The 19,182-nt window shown below is 40.8% G+C and overlaps 1 protein-coding gene across 1 annotated transcript; it reads right to left on the bottom strand.

Annotated features, from left to right (window-relative positions):
* Nucleotides 1-448: 448 nt before the first annotated feature.
* Nucleotides 449-13,340, bottom strand: LOC139450834 (uncharacterized). Its single transcript, XM_071232669.1, has 9 exons — nucleotides 12,985-13,340; nucleotides 8,414-8,508; nucleotides 8,033-8,233; nucleotides 6,051-6,115; nucleotides 4,988-5,168; nucleotides 4,691-4,904; nucleotides 4,348-4,512; nucleotides 3,003-3,097; nucleotides 449-848 (listed from the first exon to the last, which is right to left on the bottom strand). Exons 1-9 carry the CDS (start codon nucleotides 13,153-13,155, stop codon nucleotides 650-652), a joined length of 1,386 nt encoding a protein of 461 aa, XP_071088770.1. The 5' UTR covers nucleotides 13,156-13,340; the 3' UTR covers nucleotides 449-649.
* Nucleotides 13,341-19,182: the final 5,842 nt, after the last annotated feature.

Here is a 19,182-nt window from a genome sequence, read left to right as displayed (position 1 = left end):
GAAGACCAATAGGTGTCACGTTTATGCCCTTTCTGCACACGGCAGCACACGGCAGCACACGGCAGCAGCGTTATATATAACTTCGCATCTGAACTTATGGGTAGCAAACCCCAGAGACTCAAACAAAGCACTCTTTGGCAAGCCTCGTTTTGGGATAAATAGTGGCTTCGATGGCAACACTTAATACAATCATGAATTAAATTAGATTGGATACTGCCCATGGGTGTATTGTATTTTCCGAAAGAGCAGTTGAACCTTCCTTTTTGTGTATTTTGAATACATTTACGTAAAAAATAGCATGTTCACATATCCATATTACAGTGAAATCGCTATAACATATATATATATATATATATATATATATATATATATATATATATATATATATATATATATATATATATATATATATATATATATTGTTGCATTTTTCTCTGCACTCCCTAGTCAATATATGGATCAGAATATACTGATCATGACTTCCTTTTCCTTTCATTGTATTATAGCTGCTGATTGTCGCATATGGTGTACGTTGCCATCGGTGTTTTTTACCGACGTATTTTGTCAGTACCTTCGCCACCTGGGCTTCTTTCCACAAAGCGAACTTTGCACGTACGGTCGTCGTAGCGTAAGGTCGCTATATGTAGTCCTAGGCAAACAGAGTAACAAATTCATCAAAGTCCAACTTCCCATCACCGTTGACGTCGAAATTGGCAATGAGACGCTTCACTTCCGACAACGCGAACGAACGTCCACATTTGGTCAGCACGTCCCTCAGCTCGTTAGCGTCCAGCAGACCACTGCCATCCGTGTCTATCTGATCAAAAGCCCACCTCAGCTCACCACGCCTGAAAAGTCAAGTCCACAGTATCACCCATATCTCCTTTTTCAAATCGTTGTCCTGCTATAATCGGGAAGTAACAACCAACTTCCACCATACGTTGTGTAGAGAAGATTAGGCTTGATGGGGAGAATTTGAATTTGAAAGAGTAATTTTGTTTAATTATTTTTTAAGAAACTAAAAATGCTCATATATATATGTACGCACACATATAACGAAATACAAAGTTAACTCATAGTGGTTAAGAGAGAGAGAGAGAGAGAGAGAGAGAGAGAGAGAGAGAGAGAGAGAGAGAGGGGGGGGGGTGTCTCAAGTACTTTTTGCTTGTTCTAAGAAGCAGCTAATGAGAATTCGTAGGTTACAGTCTGTGGCCTGGTGGATTGTGTGCAATGATATCCACTACTTGTTTGCATGGCCAGTATTGAATTTCGATTATCACCTGGCTTAAGATTTCCATGAATATTACTAAATCCGAAAACAACAGCGACTCTCGAAGAAGAAGAATGCTGTAATTAATCATATCTGTTTTCTTGAATGCATTCACGAAACATACAAAATTCCTAATGCAACATTGTATCCCCTTTATAATACATTCAGGACAGGACAAGCTTATCCTGGTGTCAACACTGACTGCTTTATCTATGTAAAAAAATATGTACCCCTATTCTGAAATTAAATACTTCATCTTTCAATACATTTTTTCATGGAGACATCTCCTCGAATTTAAGGTCGTGATTTACAATTTGCACTGTGCATGTTATTGCGCGGTGTACAATGATGGTGTTTGCTGGTTTGTTGGGATCATGATACTCTTACACGTTGTTTTTGAATGTGAACATCACGCTATGATTGTTTGGCTATCAGGTGCCCATAAAACACTTTTGTTTAACTGTAAATAAGCTTACGCAAAGCTTAACATCTACGCGCCGTGGGTGTGCTGCAAACAGGAATGGCGCAAAAAAAGTTCCAAATTTCATGGAAACACAATATCATCTCTTCGGAGACGTTATCTACAGCAGGACAACGCTCACTTCAATAAGATAAGCATATTCGGTTGGTAAATCTACGGAATCGACACCAAATTGCCATATCAACAGCCCTAACAATTGCTGAGTTTAGATAAAAACTGGTTGAGGGGGAACAACCCCGACGTCCAGCGAAGCGCCTTATTTTGCTTCCTTGTCACCGTCAGGCGCGCCAAGCTTGGGTTTAGATATTATCTCAGGTCCAGAAGACAAGACTGGGGCAGTACAATGTTAACTGATGAGTCTGGGTTCTGTCTGGACAGCTTTGAAGGTCGTGCAGGGGTCTACAGGCGTCCAGAAGAACGTTTAACGTTCAACGTCGACAGTTTGCGAGTGGAAGTGTAACGGTATAGGGTGGCATCTCAACTCATGGGAGTTACACACCTCATCATCGTTAATGGCAACTTGAATGGCGTACACTAACGGGACGACTTCGTTCGAGACCATGCTCTACCCTTTGTGCAAATGCAGAGACGTATCGTCGCGTTTGAGCAAGATAATGTCGGCCCGGATGTTGCACGTGTTGTAACAGATTTTTGAGGCAGCATAAAATTGCTGTACTTCTGTTTCTCCAGACCTCTCTCCCATAAAGCATCTCCAGGAGAAGATAGATCGACGACTACGACAAGGTCGGAAGCAGCCGGTAATGCTAGCTCAGTTTCGCCAATCATTGGTTGACAAATGGAACAATATCCCCCAGGCTGTTTTCAATCATCTGGTGTCTTCAATGCTGCCTAGCCTGTATCGACCGCAAATGGAGGTCACTCCCGATATTGCTATATGAATTGTTACATCACCCCTCTTTCAGGGCGTGTCGGTTTTTCTCTTGTTACCAGGTATGGGTTTTGTCAATGAATATGTTATGATAAAGTATTGATCAGACGTAGGGCCAAGTAGTGGGTTCACAACAGTTACTTGTTATTTTCAATAACATAAAATTTACATCACTTTATTTAAGCTAAGTTCTTTTGTTCGCTAGTTTGTCTTCTCAGCCAAAAGAATCTATTTCTTCGGATAATCGAGACTGGTTATTCTCTGGCGTTGACGTTTAATATTTGTACAAGCAGTATGCCTGTCCTTACACCTGTGAACCCCACCAGCTTTACAAGTTCGGAGTTAGATTAAAGGATACTCACGAGCGTTTCTCCTGTTCAATATTTGGCATGGCAGACAGAAATTCATTTAATGTGATGATTAGGTTTTGGTCGGTATCCATGGACATGAAGATATCCTGCAATAAACAATGACGATATAACACCATTACGTCTGAAACAACGACGATATAACACCACTACGTCTGAAACAATGACGATATAACACCACTACGTCTGAAACAATGACGATATAACACCACTACGTCTGAAACAATGACGATATAACAATACTTCACCTGAAACAGTGACGATATAACACTACGTCTGAAACAGTGACCATATAACACCACTACGTCTGAAACAATGACGATATAACACCACTACGTCTGAAACAATGACGATATAACAATATTTCACCTGAAACAGTGACGATATAACACTACGTTTGAAACAATGACGATATAACACCACTACGTCTGAAGCAATGACCATATAACACCACTACGTCTGAAACAGTGACGATATAACACCACTACGCCTGAAACTATGACGATATAACAATACTTCACCTGAAACAATGACGATATAACCACACTTCACCTGAAACAATGACGATATAACACTACGTCTGAAACAGTGACGATATAACACCACTACGTCTGAAACAATGACGATATAACAATACTTCACCTGAAACAGTGACGATATAACACCACTACGTCTGAAATAATGACCATATAACACCACTACGTCTGAAACAATGACCATATAACAACACTTCACCCGAAACAGTGACGATATAACAATACTTCACCTGAAACAGTGACGATATAACACCACTACGTCTGAAACAATGACGATATAACACCACTACGTCTGAAACAATGACCATATAACAACACTTCACCTGAAACAGTGACGATATAACACTACGTCTGAAACAATGACGATATAACAACACTTCACCTGAAACAATGACGATATAACACCATTACGTCTGAAACAATGACGATATAACACCACTACGTCTGAAACAATGACCATATAACACCACTACGTCTGAAACAGTGACGATATAACACCACTACGTCTGAAACAGTGACGATATAACAATACTTCACCTGAAACAATGACGATATAACACCACTACGTCTGAAACAGTGACCATATAACACCACTACGTCTGAAACAGTGACGATATAACACCACTACGTCTGAAACAATGACGATATAACAATACTTCACCTGAAACAATGACGATATAACCCTTCTACATCAGGGAAACAATGACGATATTATATTTAGTATTGATTCTGTAACAATAATGATATGTACGACACCCTTGTTACATCACAGCACAGACGGACATATGGGATCGCGTACATACCACAATCTGTTGTCGTGTCATATCGAACTTGAGTCTTTTGCACAAGGCTGCCAGTTCATCCAGGGTGATGTATCCATTCCCATCAGTGTCCACCTGGTGGAAGAACGCGGTGTACAGCTGTTTCTCCCTCTGGGATAGTAGGGCCATCGCTCGGACTCGGACAGACTTTCAAATATGTCGCACCGTTGTTATACAGGACGACAGTCTGATACGCAGCGAGACTGTTATTTATATCGTACTTCCTGGTTGTGCAGGTTGGTAGAAACACAGTCGGTACATCTGAGCGTTGGTGCCTTGGTGTAATAAGTTTACATTTGTATGCAGCAGACTTCAACTTACACACAGCGGACGTGCATTTGTACGCAGCAGACTTCCACTTACACACAGCAGACGTGCACTTGTACACAGCAGACGTGCACTTGTACATAGCAGACGTACACTTGTACTCAGCAGACGTACACTTGTACACAGCAGACGTCCACTTGTACACAGGAGACGTCCACTTGTACATAGCAGACGTGCACAGCAGACGTCCACTTGTACGCAGCAGACGTCCACTTTTACACAACAGACGTCCACTTGTACACAGCAAACTTCCACTTGTACATAGAAGACGTACACAGCAGACGTCCACTTTTACACAACAGACGTCCACTTGTACACAGCAGACGCCCACTTGTACATAGCAGACGTACACTTGTACACAGCAGACATCCACTTGTACATAGCAGACGTCCACTTGAACACAGCAGACGTCCACTTGTACACAGCAGACGTCCACTTGTACATAGCAGACGTAACTTGTACACAGCAGACGCCCACTTTTACACAACAGATGTCCACTTGTACTCAGCAGACGAGCATTTGTACATAACAGATGTGCACTTGTATACAGCAGACGTCCACTTGTACATAGCAGACGCGAACTTGTACACAGCAGACGAGCACTTGTACACAGCAGACGTGCACTTGTACATAGCAGACGTCCACTTTTACACAACAGACGTCCACTTGTAGTCAGCAGACGTGAACTTATACACAGCGGACGTGAACTTGTACACAGACGACCTTAACGTTTTTTAGTTTCAAGAAAATTAGTAAATGCATTATCTTGTCACTGGTGTAGGGTTTCTTGTTTTCAATACACATACATTATGTTGAATACAGTATATAGAAACAGCTCTCACACACACGCGCATTACAAAGTATACAGTATTAACAAGTGACAGGTGCGATAAATACTGAAAGCCATTACAGTCACTGTGATATGCGACACAACCTAGGCATATTTGTGCCTAACTTACACTTGCCCGTATCAGCAATGTTTCATTTATGGAAATGTTCCAAATGTACAGTTTGAAAATATAATTGGACATAGGTATGTTCAGTAATGAACAAATACATGTGTTTTGTTTGTGTGTTTGTTGTTTTACGCCATAATCAGCAATATTCCACTCACAATTTTTCAAATAAATCCCTCTCTGTCATCTTGTATCCTCTCCCTTAGGTTTAATCTCTCTTATTCTCTATCCCCGTGATGATTCATATATTTTCGTGTTTCCTCTAAATGAGCAAATAATTCCATCTCTGCCTCTAGACCTCCTTCCCCGACTTCGTTTCCGCCACTCTCTCTCTCCCTCTCAATATATATTTTCTCCTTCTCTCCCACAGTTTTAAGCTCCACCCCAGCCTCGCCAATTCACCCTTCGCCACCTTACTCTTCTTCTTCTCACTCTTCCTCTCTGTAACCCCCTCAGTGGTACACTTCCTGTCTCCAACACAGGGCTATATCGTTTAAAGGTTTATGTCACCGACATGGCTGTAACCAACAGGTGACAAGCGGCTAGCTCTACTGTACCTACTACCGACAGCTTACAACACAACCATGACTCCTGCAGACAGTCTAATAGAGTGAGTATGGTTTTACGCCACTTTTAGCAATATTCCAGTATAATCACGTCAGGGGACACCAGAAATGGATTTCACACATTTTACCCATGTCGGGAATCGAACCCGGGTCTTCGACGTGACGAGCGAACGCTTTAACCACTAGGCTACCCGACCGCCCCCGGAACTAATGGAAAATTGGAACTCAGACATGAAAGTGTAATTTACTGTGTTTTGTAACTGGTTGAAGCATGCAACCAAGGATGCTTGTCTCTGCCCTTGTCCCTTTTTAACACTGTATTTAAAAAGAAGCATTATAGTGCGTGTGAATGACGAATTATAATTCGATTCCTCTTTGGACCCAAGGATATGCATGACTTAAATCTTTAAACGCTTTGTTTGTTTGTTGTTTAACGCCGCACTCTGCAATATTCCAGCTATATGACGGCGGTCTGTAAATAAATCTAGCCTGGACCAGACAATCCAGTGATTGACATCATGAGCATCGATCTACACAATTGGGATACGATGACATCAACCAAGTCAGCGAGCCTGACCACCTGATCATGTAAGCACTTCTAACGACAGGCATAGTCGCCTTTTAGGCAAGCATGGGAAGCTGAAGACCTATTCTATCCCGGATCCTCTTAAACGCATTATGAAAGTAATGTGTTCGTATAGTTATGTGAAGACTGGCGGCATTAGGAATTGTTGGAAATATGTTCCACGATACTGTCGACAAATGATTGAAATACTAAATTGGCGGGCAATACAAAGTATACGCCCATGTTTGATGGTATCTAATATGAAACAAACATGGAATAGCTAATCGATGGTGATATATTTGATACGGGTATCATAGGTGGGGTTTGGACGTTTTAATAAGCTTAAGTTGGCAGACTGTTTTCAGTCTATTAACGTTTTGACGTTGGAGTTATCTGTTCCTTGTATACAATGACAGGCTTGATGGTTCGGAATGGGACAAATTCTTGAAAGCTAACTGTAACTATAATAAGAGCAACACTTGCTCAGCACGGTTTGGATACCTATCTGAAAATTCCAAATCCCAGCCAGCCTACACTGTTCCGGACTCAAGAGGCTTCTTTGAAGACAGTCAGCAGTGACACTATTCTGAACTTTAGTGAATACAATTCGAGAGCCTGTTACGTATTGTTGTTGCCACATATTTGACCCATTGTATTTGTGTAAACCTAAAACTGTGTTATAAAATAATTTACTGATTATTCACTGATCTGATGTGGTTTTGTACTGATTTCAAAATTTTCTTCTTAAAGTAACAATTATCTGGTTAACCACTGCGTTTGAAGTAGGAAATCACATTGTACAATATGAATGAGAATTAGATTTTGTTCATTTCGACAATTGCATGTTTTGGACTTTTCCCAACTCGTAATGCATAAATAAGGCTAAATGTGTCAAATGGGCTGGTCGTAGACGTTTCCAGGAAGCGTATTTCTAATATTTGAACATAAGCATACAATGTAAAACAGTCATCTTGAGTAAATGACTTCCTCACACTTTTCTTTACGTACGTGCCTCTATAAGTCTCTATACTTTGGGAGCATCCATTTTGTGTGTGCGTGTGTGTGCCTGTGGACGCGTGCGTGTGTAAATTGGGAGGGGAGCAGGCATATATCACTGTGCCGCATGAAAAAGACATAGGAACAAAATAAAACTACTGTTGTTACATATATTTATTACATTAACACTATTTAACACTGTTATATTCTATAAATGATGCATATTAAGGGTAGGCGAAGTTCTATGTAAGATTTACGCCAAGTCAATCATGTTCAGGAATTCCTCAAAGTTCAGCCGTCCATCGCCGGACTTGTCCAGTTTCTCCACGACACCTTTGACCATCGACATCCGGAATGGCCGACCAGAGCTCATGATAACTTCGTACAGTTCATCCGTCGTCAGATAGCCGTCACCGTTCTTGTCCACTGTCTGGAAGATCTGTCGCAGGTGGGCGCAACTGTAGATTAAAGAATGTTTATGACAAAGTATTGAAGTATTGTTCGATTCCCATGTTCGATATATAAAAAAATCATTCTTAAGCCATATTTTGTATATTAAGCTCAATCGCTGTATCAGCTTTGGCATCCCTCTCACTAACTCTTAACACATAATCACCGAACAAGAAAGGTTGACCTACTTTCTCTGTCCGGTGCTGATGTTGGGCATCTTGTTCAGGAATTCCTCCAGGGAAATGACCTTGTTCCCATCCTCATCCAGCGCTCGGAACAGCTTCTGCAACACATGTACAATAGTGTTCCTCACTGCAGAATGACTCAGGTTTGTTTAGATGTGATGCATGGATAGATTGAGTGATTTAGGATTAGCGTCGCTTTGAACAATATTCGAGTTATATCACGGCTTGCTGATACATGGAACTCGAGGGATTATTTGCGTTGTGGGCCGATCATCCTACATCACAATTTCCTAGTCTTCATCCAGATATTGCAGCAAGATATACACCTGGAAATACGTCATTTCACGATAAATCAAATGAAGTGTTTCAGCATAAAAATGAGTATTTCGGATTTTGCTGGCTGAGGAAGGATATGGTGTTTTGTCCGTATTTTACTATACCGGATGAACCGGATGTTATACTGCGAGCAACCGCAGTGATATGCAGCACTTCAATGCGGGATAATGAAAGTTCGAGCACGTGCAATTGTGTTGTGTTTTTTCTAGGTGGTCAGTCTGTGTCACGCGAACAGTACATCATTGTTCTGGCATGTCGTCATTTCTGGACATCCGAACATACGCTCGCAACTTGATGACGTCGTGAATAGGACAACGCTATTTTTGAGAGGGTAGTGAGTTGTTCTGCTCAGCCGTAACTGAGCAACGCATATACACGCAATGGCCTAACGATTAGGCATTGTCATGTAATGGGTAGGTTTCTCGGCAAGACAACAGATAAAATCGGTATCCGTTGGTGTCATATACGGATAAGATGCAAATACGAAAGGTCAGGCAGGTACTACTTTCAATGTTAATCTGGAAATAATTGTCATCATTATCAAAACAATATTACTAGATACTGAAAATCAGTGTCTAACTTGGACGTAGCTCAGGCATTCATCGAAACAATTTAGCGAAGACACTTGCCAAGCGGGATCAGTTTCCATTAATGTGCTTGCAGCACTCGGAGCATGGGACCTTTTCCTCAATTTAAAACATATTTGGCCCAAATAAGTCCGAATTGTTGACTTGTGTCATTTTGTCGCTAAGTGTACATCTGACTCTGCACTTGTAACGTTATGGCAGGACAGGCATACTCTATACAAACGTGACGTCTCATAGACTAGGGTTAGAATAGTTTCCTTTTAATAAAGGGCAGTTACTCTAGCGGGCCACGGAGGCGGTCTTCTAAGGACGTTAATAGGCCGATGGATTGCCGCTAAAGGCAAGATGAAACAATATGTGAAGGCAGTTGTTATTTTGCCTATATGTACTAGTTATACTACTGTCTAAGAAACAGGGTTTCAGTTGGAACTATATTGACTGGTGTCTGTGTCCAACTGACATACCAACGACATTTTGAACATTTTGAAGTAATACATATTAATGCGCACATTCCAAGAAACTTGCAATGTTTAGGAAATGTTCGAAAAAAATGACAACAGGTATTTCGACGACAGAATTTAAGATTGACATTAAATGATAAAGACGTTATCACGCTTGTGTGTTTTGGGATAGTAAATATCATATATTAGGAATAAACACTATGTGTTCCTAATACAGAATATTAAAGCTTGTCAATTCTATTAACATCCTTAAGAGACAGCCTCAATGGTCTAGTGGATGGAGCGTTTGCCCGGAAAGTTGAAGGTCGTTGGTTCGATCCCCGGCCGCGTCATACCAAAACACGATGGACAAGGTACTTTTTGTTACCCTGCCTGTCGCTCGGCATTGAGAGGCTAACACAAGGACTGGTCGGTTCGGAATCAGTATAGTGTGTCTGAGTGGGGTAGACGTGTTCAAACAGTGGCATGGTATCTCAGGGGACTAGCAGTATAACATCGTCATTAGTCCGTACTAGTACAATCAGCCACACACAGACACACAGACGCACGCATCCACGCACGCACGCTATATAAGTGCTATCAATAATCTTGAACACGAAGTTAAACCCAATTTGACCTTACCTCACCTTTATCAGGCTGTGAGAGGGTGTATGAGTGAGTAATGGTTTTACGCCGCTTTAAGCAACGTTCAAGCAACATCAAGGCTGCAGACACCAGAAATGGACTTCACATATTGTACCCTAATGGGGAATCGAACTCGGGCCTTCGGCGTGACGAGCGAACTCGGCTACCCCACAGCCCCTAAAGAGGCTGTAAATAATGTTGATATCTCCTAAAAGAAAGAAACGACTCGTAGCCCTTATTTATCGAACAAAAAACACTGTAGGAAGAATAATTCTTCCTGATTTAGTCTCCCTGCTGTTTTTTAATGTACGATAAACAACGACCACGAGTTGGTATTTTTTAAAATAATGTTAAATAGTTACATGGACGTGCTATATATATATACATACTACATCTGCGGTAGACATACGATTATATACATAGATTACGGCTGGGGCATATCGAAACAAAACATCACGTGATATTTTGTGGCAAGCGAACTATCGCGCTGAATCACTTTACCACATTGCCCTTTGTGGTACGTGACAGTGTACGTGGAGAGATTGACATATTTTGTAGAGTCTTTTGATATCGATACTTACTTCAAAGTTAAATCATTGAAGGTCAATGGCAACCGACTCGAGCAAGTACGGCCATCGACAGGGTGACGTATTTATGTTGCAGAACTTCTGTACTTATCAATATTTGATATCTTAATTTACATATTTCAACAACCTAGGTAACAAACGCAGACTGAGACCCAGAGTGAACGAATTCCTTTTGTGAGGGAAACGGATTTAGTTTAACGCCGTTTTAACATTATTCGCGATTCGCCGTGCAGAGTTGCGTCACTTGGGCACGCCAGAAACCTATGATTGTGAGTTCGGAGCGAACCAGGGAGTAAAACGTGAGTGAACTGTATAATATATTAAAGAGGCACAAATCTCTGGGGCTTCCCAGCGGTCTGACCTCCCCCGCTAGGGCCCCACTAGCTGTCTGACCTCCCCCGCTAGGGCCCCACTAGCTGTCGTGAGTCGACGTGCTCGCTGACGCCCCTGATTGTAACAAGAGACTGGGCTACCGCCTGCAAGGACAGCTTATAACAAATAAACTTTGAGGCAATATGCATTACGCATTTCTGAACACTGATGGATTACACATATATCTTTTAACCGATAATACGTTCATTGATCGCCCACTGTTATCTAACTCAATAGGATTTTTAAGGAACCGTGGAAATGAAGGCAGTGTCACGTGTGCTATCACAGATGACCAACAAGACTTGCCACCTATTTGAAACACCTGACACAAACTTACGTGACCGGTTGGGAAACGAATACAAGTTATAACATCCAGGAACGCTATATATATTCCGGATTTTAGATAAGGTTGTTAACAAGACACGTGACACCCACCAAGTGTCTTTGTACAGCTGCAGATGTATGGGCTATTTTCTCTATTTGGATATTGACGGACACATTCCTCGACCAAGGTAATTGCCTAATAGTTTACATATAACTTTGGTCGGTTGTATTTAAGATATTTGCATTCTAAATCATTTTTGTTCCTCTACGTTTTTGTTGGGAAGTTCTTCGACGTGAGTCAGAGTCGTTATTTTCTCAAGCCTTTTCGTTTGTAGGCGTGTATATCTTACAGTCAATGTGTAAAATGTAATTCACTCATGCAGTTTATAAAACGTCTAAATATTTTACAGTCATTTCACACATTGGCTGAAATATCAAGCCGTTCAAAAAGGCCTACAAACATCACAATAGGCTAATCATGCTAGATTAGAAGCTCAAAAATATAGAAATTTACTTTGATTTTCGTTTTCTTTTAATCGTACCATTTTCAGTCACTTAAACATAAAATAAATGGTTGACATAATAGAATAAATGAAAAGATGTTTCAGTCAATTTGTAAAATAACTGAATATTTAGGCATATATTAAATTGCCTAAGTGAAAACTTTGGTCATTTTAAAAATTGACTATACTACACACACGGTGAAATAAGCAATACTCAGGTGAACTGGGATATCATCCGGGTATCCACGGGGAAAGCAAACAGTAACTAAGGCAACAACAAGTCCTGGTGAATTGTCAGAGATAAGTGTCCCTTTAAGTATTGTCTTAATATATAATTGAAAACTTAAAATCTAACTGAAAATAATACTTTTTTAAATTTACGAATCACATTTAAAGGGGAGAAAGACATGCAGAAACCGGGGTGTGTGTGCAGGCGAGTGTTTAAATAAATAAATTATTGTTGCAACACAGTGGGTGTGGTTGCTTTATTGAACGACCATTTAAACACTGGCATTTCAGGCAGGAAAATTTAACTGACGTACATCGCTGGCTTGAAACCAGCAGTACGTGGATCGAAATCAGTATGAATGTTTGATTCGAAACTACTATCAGAGACTCCTCGTCACCTAAGGGACACAACTCTGCTCAGGGACTGCCTCCGTCACCTGTACCCCATCGGTATATGAAGACTACCATGATGTTTTGTGTAGCAATACATATGTCACCAACGTCCTATTAAATCAAGTCAACGTCAACAAGACCCATTGGATGCCCACCAACCTTCACTTCCTTCCTACTGAGTTTAAATCCGAGCTGCTGACACAAAGCTTCCAGTTCTTGAAATGAGAGGCAGTCGTCACTGTTCGTGTCAGCCTTTTCGAAGAAGCCCGTGTACAGCGCCACCTCGTGGTCATGAAGGCGACATGATGCAGACGACCCTTGTCCAGACATTTTTCCTTTTCAAATCCAAATGTCTCTTCAACTTCAAAAGTTCTGAAGTGTGACAAGTCAAATATGGCTTCGGGTCTGGCATACTATCACATGCAGACTTCACAATATCTTCCGTCAACACCAGGACACGCATACCCATGACGGGTTACTGAGGAACATGCTCACACGCCACAGCTTTAGACATTGGCAATAAAGCAACAAAAGTAAGTGTACGTCCAAATGGTGAAAGGCCATGCATCGTTAATCCACCTCGCACCTCAGAAGGTACAATGGAATTCCTTAGAAGTGCAAACACATGAGTAAAATTATCAGAAGTAGGTCTAGTTTAGAAATTGGTTTTATCATTGTACAATGCAATGTCCCTAGTCATTGACAGCAAAGACGGGCCTGAACGAGTGGCTTTCAATACTGTTACTACTCAGACTTGATCGAATAGTGTTACAAATCACTTAACATATCCAAGTAATGCTCATTCAGTCATTTCCCCTTTGAGCATGCTCTTTCTACTAAGATTTCAAAGAGTATTATACTACTCTTGCTCTTAAGTTGTGTGATCAGGTTTAAACCATTCAAGGCCTCGGCAAAGTTTTCAAAACGTTTTAGGGTAGACATTTGCAAATTTGACCCATCAGTGACAAAATATGTCCGATGCAATTCCCTATTTTGACTTGAATCCGTTTATTTTCAGGTGAACAATCGACTTGCCTATACCTGTGCTTGTGACGTTTCGCCAACACAAAATCTGTAAAGGTTTAAATTTTGCAGATACTGCGGTCCAAAAAGGGACCTATTTATAACTCTCCTTTCATATGCACTCCTAGCTTCTTAATTAGACCGCCTCCGTCGTCTATTGGTAGAACGTCCCCCCGGAGAGCGGAAGTGCTGGGGTTCGATCCCCGGCTGCGTCATACCAAAAGACGTTAAAATATGGTACTTTTTGTTACCCTGTCTGGCACTCGGCATGGGGGGCTAAAACAAGCAATGGTCGGCTCGGAGTCAGAATATTGTGTATAAAAAAATAAATAAATAAAAAAGTGGATGCGCTTTCCCCCTAATGTGTTCTTTGTGGCAAGGCGGGCACGGGTGGCCCAGTCGTATAAAGCGCCGCGACTCGCTGTGCAGAGTTGCGTCCCTTGGGCACGCCAGAAACCTATGATTGTGGGTTCGAATCCCGGTTCGCCCCGATTATGTGTCTTGGTTTTTCAGCAGTAACCCGTGCTCGTGGGTTTCACCGAAGTGGAAAAGTCTGAGACCTGCATGACTTCGGGCTTTCCTCATACATTAAGCTGATACGCCGCGGAACTGGAATACTGTTTAAAGCGGCGTTAAACCCAACTCACTCACTCTTTTTGGCAATCCTTATGTCAGTCCTCTTGGTTCCCCCCTACCTGAAACCTATGCCCCAAGTCGATCCGCTGACCTACCACCTTCTCATCTTTTGCAGATTTTGCATGTTCCTCTCGCGAACAATCACTTAATACAATTATATGCATATGGCATATTTGAATTTTCATTTAACACAATTATTAATTATGCATTATAAAAACATATGACTAAATTGTTTTGCAATATTTATTGTCGCCGAAGTCCCTCCAGCCTTCAGATCAGAATCCATCAGATTGTCTGTTGGAGTCTTCATCATGTTCATGGTAGTGTTGTATGCTGTCGATCGCTTCAGCCAGAGTAGTATGTGCTTGCTGCAGAATACGCCGCCTGTCACCTGTTGGTTGAAGCCATGTGACATGAGCCTTCAAACGTACAGTCTACGCTATGGTGACAGCGTTTTTGTTATCAAGAGTTCCTAGACCGGAGAAAGGAGGTCACTACGTGTCTGTGTCAACTTTGGCGTTGATATTGTGTCGATGTCTCAATGTCTCCTTTCATTGTAGTTGTTAATAGTCGATGTTAGTTAAGAGGAGAGGGTGAGTACGTGTATTTCAATCCCCCAACCCGTCGCGGTTTTAAAATCCTCTAATTTTGGCATCTAACACAAGATTCGAACTGATTGATGTCCTTGATTTGTCAGCACAATACTCGTACCCTCGTGTACTCGTCTGCAACGGCCACTTTGGGCTTTTCCACCAGATTAAGCTGACATGCAATGCTATAACTGAAATACTGATCAAAGCGGCGTTTAACCAAACTGACTCTCTCGTTTACCCGACTACGAAACTACGCCGCACCTGACGACTAACCCTCTTAATACAAGCAACAAAACCATTTCCCTGATCATATTAATTAAAATATACATTGCCAATGCAAGTGAATAACCAGTCTAGATCATCCGTCTAAAACAGATTCCATTTGGCGTAAAGGGCCAAAATACTGTAATTTTATGTACGGACCACTAAAAATCATCGATGACACCAGGTGTTCGGGAAAAGGGTGAGACTATCTCCATTGTATGATTCCAATTGTAGTATAGGCACGTGTTTAGGAATCAAATAGTGGTGATTTAATAGCTTTGTCTATTATTTAACGAGGCACTAAGCAATATGTGACGGTGGCCTGTAAATAACCGTGTCTGAGTGTGGCGTAAAACAACCAACCAACCAACCAACCTGTCTCTCCATGTTATTTCAATGTGAAAACCGATAATAACGATATTGATTTATAGCACCTTTACACCTGACCTGTTTTACCACACGTACAAAACAGATGTCTGTGGGGGCGTCACGTAGGCTAGTTATGAACAATCCGTGGACATTTCAACTGCGTCATGCCATTAAATAGTCTCACACGAGTAACTGACAGCACTTTACTGTTATGGGTTTTGTGATATTAGTCCATATATCTTCTGGTCTATTTTACAGGCCGCGGTCGCATGACGGCAGAGTGCTGTGAGGCAACACACAAATAATGTTTTTTTAATGAAATGGTGTGAGTGGAGGGTGTTGCCGGTCGGGCAAGACATGCTTACCCTGGTGTCATCATTGATTTTCAGTGATCCATTTATACAATTCTCACCGCTGTTTTGCCTTTAACGCCCAATGAGAATCTGTTTCGGTGGTTATCCCAAGGCCTTCACGCTTTTAAAAAAAATATATATTGGACATTGTAAAGAGAAAACCCTCTACAGTAAACTACGGTTATAACGAACACGCTGATAACGAACTGACGGATATAACGAACTTACTTTTTGGGTCCCGACTATTTGCTTTATTTATGCTGTATATATGCTTATAACGAACTACGGTTATAACGACCTAAAATTAGTAGTCCCTTTGAGCTCGTTATAACCGTACTTTACTGTAATCAACAAATACTTGTATTTGCATGTATATAAACTCAGTTAACTTTTTTAACTTGTTGATTGATTCTGGGACATATTGAATGTACATTCTGGTGAGTGTGTAATTGGCAGTGATTGTTCCATATATGTGTATAGTATTATATTATACATGCATATTGCAATATGTTTTGGAATTATGAAATGTTTAAAGACGTCTATGCATTGACGACATTTACAATAGAATATTTCTACAAAGGATATAAGCGTTGAAGTTGGTTCGATCTGTGTTTGCATTGCCCCCCACCTGGAGCAGACACATACTAAACATTCAGAGTACCTCTTCACACACAAGGAATGTTTACTACCCTTCAAGAAATTGGATCAGTTCCAAAGTTCAGACCGATACACTCAGTGTTCCTGGGGTACGATGTTGGGTCATTCGATAAATACCAAATAATTTTCATACTGACAATGCACCAAATCCACACCACCAAAGCGCTACATTATTACATCTGTGAAAGGGTCAGTGAGCACTCGACTTTCATACCCAGCTACCTGAGTATACAACCCATACTGCCTGTGAGGCTGTAGAAGGTTAACCGTCACAATACTCTCTCATTCTACTACAGTCACTTGCCTAATGTTTGTTTGATTGTTGTTTAATATGATAAAATATAATATTCCATCTGTGACGTCGGTCTGTAAATAGTCGAATCTGGACAAGACAATCCAGTGATTGACATCATGAGCATCGATCTACGTAATTGGGAAACGATTACATGCCTCAACCAAGTCAGCGAGCCTGGCCACCCGATATCGTTAGTTTCCTCTTACGACATGCTTGGGTTGTTAAAGACCAATTCTATCACGGAATCTTCCGGGGACCACTTGCCTAATGATACACCACACGTGGATGTATGTTTCTTCTGTTTCAAAATTAGACAAATAAACTGTTCAAAATATAATTTTAAACAAAACATTGTGAAACCGCATTAACACCAAGTCGGAAATGTGTCTCCATAGTCTGAGCTGATATAAATTGGACCATAGTCAAAATTGGGAGGATTCTATATAACGTTATTACGCGTACGTTGCATCAAGTTGAGATTGGCCGAGATAACCAGGTGTCGGTGTATACATGTGGTCGCTAGACTACCATCTAGTCTATAAAAATATATAATTTTGAAATCAAACAACTACATTTAAATTGAAAAGGAGCCCAAGTGAGATGGGTTTTTATGCCTAAACTTGGGAGTAATCTAGACTTGCTTCGTTTAGATAATAACATTACAGTAAAGCCTAGGTTTAAGGGATAATAATATGTTTCAGGGGCATTTGAGACAGACTGATTTGGCAGCATTCAACAATGAAATAGTTTCACAAGAAAAACATTGCAAAATGGTTTTGAAGTCTTTTATCAAAACGATAATGAATTCAAAATTATGAGGTAAATGATCCGACTCTCCGAGTCTGTATTGAATATTAAGCGGACATCCATAGATCAGACAAGGCTAGGGCGTAAACACACAATAAAGCTATGTCGTTGATTGGTCTAGTTGAAGATAGGTTAGATGATATTAACTAATCAATATGGATGGAAATTCGAATTACAACAGGACCCCAGCAACCTATGCTTGTCGTACAAAGCGACTTAATGTAATAGGTAGTCAGACTTGGTAAACTTACTGTCAGTGTCACCGACCCTACTCGACTGTGTGGATCGTTGCTCATAATATCAATCACTAGTTTGTCTCGTCTAGACATGATTATTTACAGGCTAACGTCACATGCTGAAATATTGCTGAGTACGTCGTTGAAGAACAAAACAAACAAACACATTTATTGGTTCATTGGTGAATACTATTTTACTGCAACCCTCGCGCTTGCCGTAAAAGGCGACTATGCTTGTCGTAAAAGGCGGCTAACGGGATCGGGAGGTCAGGCTAGCTGACTTGGTTGGTACATGTCATAGATCCCAATTGCGTGGATCAATGAACATGGTATTAATGACATGGTATTATTTACAGACCGCCGTCATATAGCTGAAATATTGCTAAGTGCGGCGTTAAACAACAAATCCACCAATTATTTTTCTGACTGTACATTTAGAACAGTTCCAGAACAGAAACATGACTGATAACGGGACAGTTAAGACTTTACACCATGCCTTGGTTGTGTCGGATATCATTGTAATGGCTTTCAGTATTTATAGCACCTGTCACCCCTTATATCACGAGGAGATCGTATTGATTAAGGACCTATCAACAAGAGTTTTGTCTTATCGACAAACGTAGATTGAACAGTGTACACCTGATTGTGTCTCCTTTTCTATTTTTTTATTTTTATTTTCTGTATTTATGGCTCTATAGATTGGTTTATGTGAAAAACATGTGTTGTTGTTTACAAAGTTCCAAGCTGAACTTTATCAGACCAGGGAGCTGTTGTACAAAGCGATCTTAGCGCTAAGGTGATCGTAACTCCCATACCTTAACATAGACTTACGACAGTCTTAGCGCTGAGGTTGTTTTGTACAATGGTACTCAGGTGTTCACTGAGGAAACTGCACAATGGGGAGTCACCCTGTTATACATTTATAATGAAGTGTTTTCTACCGAAACTTACAGATAGAGGATATACTTACTATCTTAAGATATACTTTTGCCAGTCAACATAGAGTATGTTCACAATGTTTATTGATGCATCTTGCGAGAATGCTTTGAAATTAAGTGGTGTAGTGCCGTCACCCTCACAAGATGATACCGCTGGCTCCTCGCCGTCATTTGGTATATAATCCT

The sequence above is a fragment of the Haliotis cracherodii genome, unplaced genomic scaffold (assembly GCF_022045235.1).
Source record: "Haliotis cracherodii isolate W230 unplaced genomic scaffold, xgHalCrac1.p SCAF_8, whole genome shotgun sequence".
NCBI classification, from domain to species: domain Eukaryota; kingdom Metazoa; phylum Mollusca; class Gastropoda; order Lepetellida; family Haliotidae; genus Haliotis; species Haliotis cracherodii.
This window is presented reverse-complemented; position numbering and strand designations above follow the sequence as displayed.